This window comes from Notothenia coriiceps, unplaced genomic scaffold (assembly GCF_000735185.1).
Source record: "Notothenia coriiceps isolate Sejong01 unplaced genomic scaffold, NC01 NC01_scaffold00007255, whole genome shotgun sequence".
Lineage (NCBI taxonomy): Eukaryota > Metazoa > Chordata > Actinopteri > Perciformes > Nototheniidae > Notothenia > Notothenia coriiceps.
Window position 1 is genome coordinate 1 of NW_011339956.1, and position 4,015 is coordinate 4,015.

The window sequence follows — 4,015 nt, forward strand, 5'->3', positions numbered from 1 at the left end:
CCTGTCTCCTTTCGGGTGTCTCATTGTGATTTACATTGGCTCCGGTGCACAGGTCGCTTGCTCTGTCCCGAATTTCCATCCATGACTTCTCTGCGCGTCTGTCTGTCAGTGTCGCTATGACCGAATCAGCCAAGTCCATTGCGGAGGACAGCTCGAGGCTGGGAGATTGGAGCTGCTCAGACATGAATTTTGTGACACGGAAAAGATCCTCGAAAAGCGTAAGAAGAAAGACAAACTGCTCATCAATTAGTCCACTCACCGCTCTGGCCTCCGTTTTCCTCCGCGCATTGGGCTGAGACATGATCTCTGTAAATGTTGCCTTTACTGCAGGCAGTGATTTGCAGATAGCCACCAGCGCTGTATATTGACATGACCAGCGTGTTTCCGATTTCTCCATTTCTCTCTGTTTCTTTATGAAAGTATCATGGGCGACTGAGTGGCGAAGAAGTTGTACAGCATTTGTACAGTTTCAAAAAAGTAGGCTGCTGCTTCAACGTTGCGGACCACATCAACCAACACAAGGTTTAATCTGTGTGCATGGCAGTGGATATACAAAGCATTTGGCACCTCCTTTTTAAACTTCTGCTGTACTCCGTTCTTGCATCCTGACATGACAGCAGCCCCATCGTAACACTGTCCAACACACATGTGTGGGTCGATGTTGCATTGGCTGAGCGTCTGTTTGATGGTACTGAGGAGCGAATCGGCGTCCAGGCCCTCTGTGCGTCTGACGTGCAGGAATTCTTCACGCACTTGTTCTCCTTTTATATAACGTACAACGATGGACAGTTGCTCGCTTTTACTGACATCTTTGGTTTCGTCAACCATCAGGGCGAAACATTCAGCTTCCCTAATTTCTGCACTTATTTCACTTCGGACCATATCTGCCATTATCTGGAAAATCTCGTTTTGGATGTCTTGATGTGTGTCTTTAGCATTTTGAGGATTGTCGTTCAGTTTCATTGCTACAGTCACGTCAAATTCACCAATTAAGTGTAGCAGCTCTCGGAAGTTTCCCCTATTAACCGAGTTCTCCTCACCCTCCTGCTCCCGGTAACCTCGCTGTGCAATGCCTTGACTTGCAGTATAACGTAAGGACATCACCACGGGCTTCATGTACTCACGGTTTTCTTTCACTAGTTTTAAATGACCTGCATCAATCGTGTTTCCCAGTCTTGAGCCATCTTTCGTTGTCTGTTTAAATTCAGACCATGCCTCCATGGCACTCCCGTTGTGTTTTTTGAAAGCTCCCGTTGCATTTTTCCAGTTTTTAAATCCATTGGTAAAGGCAGGCTCGGAATGGAATCGCTTCCCAGCACCCAAAATAATTACGACAGGCAAAGCAAAACAATGAGTCATTTTCAACTGAATATTCGACCCAGCTGTATGTTTCAAACCAGGCCCCATTAAAAGACCGTTGCTGGCTTCCAATCTGTCTTAAGGGATAATATTTGGAAATTGGACGTTTTGGTCCATCTCCGGGTCCTTGGCTAATGTCGCTAGCAGCCTCAGGTCCTTGGCTGATGTCGCTAACGTTGGCGGCCTCCTGCTCCACATTTTCCTCATCTTCGCCACCTCTGGCCTCTCCAATCCCATCGGGTCCCCGCTGGCTGGCATCCTCTTCAGGTGGGTCGTGTGACTCTGGCACCTGTTCGACTTGTACCTCAATGCGAGGGCGTTTAAGAACAAATCTATCCATCCGAAATATACTAGTAATAATAATTAATCCTAGAAGTTCTGCTGTCTGTGCAATTTACTAGGCGCAAGTTTGGGGACTTTTCACTGTGAACGTGATGTATCAGTAATGCATGACGCAGCAGACCCAACGTTTCGTTGCTCTGATTGGCTGTAGGTTTATTCAAATTGCATTCAGAGGCATTTTGATCTGACCGCGGCCACGCTGATATTATAACGCGAGAGAATTTCCACACCCCTCTAGCATAAGCCCGAATGGTCTCAACCATATTGCATCAGTAACGTGCACTTGTTGTTACAGCAGGATCAGTTTGTGTGTTGTGGACACCACCGGTAGATTTTCGCAATCCTTGTTCTCAACATGCTTACTTTAACATAATTTTTCATGGTGGGGCTAAGGTGGGGCTAAGGTGGGGCTAAGCCATTTCTTTGTATGGCTGTAGCCTACCCCAGCCATACCCTGGCGCCGCCACTGCCATGGTCAGATTTCACGCACTGTCTGTAGTTTGTATTTCTCTCCATAGCTATTGCCTGAGCTGCGCTGTATTCGTATTTACTGAGAGTATAGTCGATGTCTTTCCAATCCCTGTAACCATGGCGACTGAATGTATCTTCTCCGCCGGCCCCGCCTTTCTCACTAAAATGCCGGCACATTTGACAAAACACACTGTCCTTGCTAATGCTATACTCCAATAATGTGTACTTGTCATACCAGTGGGCAGCGAAGCTCCTTTTTCTTTGTCCGAAAAGTGTCTGAGGGTACTTTATGAGCTTTGGCTGTGTAGCCGCCGGGTCATCTATGGCTGATAGGTCCGGCACTCGGATGCTATTTTCTGTTGTCCTTCCAACGGATGTTACGTCCCGCAGAGGGACTGAGCTCAGCCGGAGCACAACATTAAACACACTCGTCTCTCTGAGGCGGCACCTGCTGTGAGGATGATGAGTGTGGTGGTTCCGGCGCGGGCAACTCTGTTCTCCCTCTTTTAAAAACCTGAATATCGATTGTTGTGACATCGTTAGCGAGTGCGGTATCTTTTTTGTGTCTGTCCAGTCCACTGTCCTCCTTCATCTGCGCCCGGCCGTGAGACGTTCCACAATGTGCTTGCTCCCGCGCTTCGACTATGAGTTCGGTCCAATTCACATTTTACGTTGCCTGATTACGTTAATTCATGTTGCTTTTAAAGGGAGACACATGTTTGCTCTTATTTTATTATTTTATTGTTAATTTTGATAATCAAAAATAAAAATGTTGGTAAACTATATTTTCTCACAGTCAGTTTTGATCAATGAATGGGTGGGCCCAGTGCCAGAGTGGGTGGGCCTAGGCCCATTAGGCCCACCCATAACGCCGCGGCTGGTTGAGCTGCAAGGCAATCTTTCCCTCTACAGATTGATCTCCAGAAGCTGACCTGTGTTCTACCTCTCTGCCCCCCTCCCCCCCAGGTGTTTATCTCAGTGAACTGTCTGAGCACAGACTTTTCGTCGCAGAAAGGAGTGAAGGGCATGCCTCTGATCATCCAGATGGACAGCTACAGCTACAGCAGCTGCAGCAGCAGGCCCATCCACAGGGCCTTCGCTCAGATCAAGGTTTTCTGTGACAAGGTGAGGTCACTGTGGACCCTTTATTGGAACTCCATGAGCATCCTCTCATGTTCTGTCCCTCATGCTTTTTGCAGGGCGCTGAGAGGAAGCTTCGTGATGAAGAGAAGAAACAGCTCAGGAAGAAGATGAAGGGTACAAACATTTGGTACTCTGTCATTTGAATGGTTGCCTGGCAACAGATGCAAGTTCACACTCTGTCTGAACAGGGAAAAATGGCAGCTCAGGGCAGACCCCCCCCTTCCAGAGGGCGGACAGCACGCTGTTTAAAGCCTTGCTGGACCTGGATTCCCAGCCTGTGCTCTTCATTCCTGACGTGCACTTTGGAAACCTGCAGAGAGCTGGACAGGTGAGACACACACACACACACACACACACACACACACACACACACACACACACACACACACACACACACACACACACACACACACACACACACACACACACACACACACACACACACACACACGACAACAACAAAAGTATACCGCAATATAAGCCAATTAAGTGAAATCAAAGATAAAAAAACATATTTAATCAAAGATGAAAAAACACATTTAAAAAAGGCTTACAATAATGTCACTTTTCTTACTTGTAACCTTGTATATCATTGGGTGTGACCATTTTGGAGGACAACCTACTGCCTATCATGAAATATCACATAAGCAAGGCAGTGTTCATCATTTTCATAATACTTAGCAATCCAAATCTTCATTGC

General features: G+C 47.0%; 1 protein-coding gene across 1 annotated transcript; it reads left to right on the top strand.

Annotated features, from left to right (window-relative positions):
* Nucleotides 1-2,985: 2,985 nt before the first annotated feature.
* Nucleotides 2,986-3,643, top strand: LOC104943953 (grainyhead-like protein 2 homolog; the record flags this gene model as incomplete). The annotated part of the gene is made up of 4 exons (XM_010769425.1): nucleotides 2,986-3,006; nucleotides 3,139-3,297; nucleotides 3,372-3,429; nucleotides 3,504-3,643. Coding segments are annotated over exons 1-4 (378 nt in total), but the record flags the coding sequence as incomplete, so codon positions are not given.
* Between the last annotated feature and the right edge of the window lie 372 nt (nucleotides 3,644-4,015).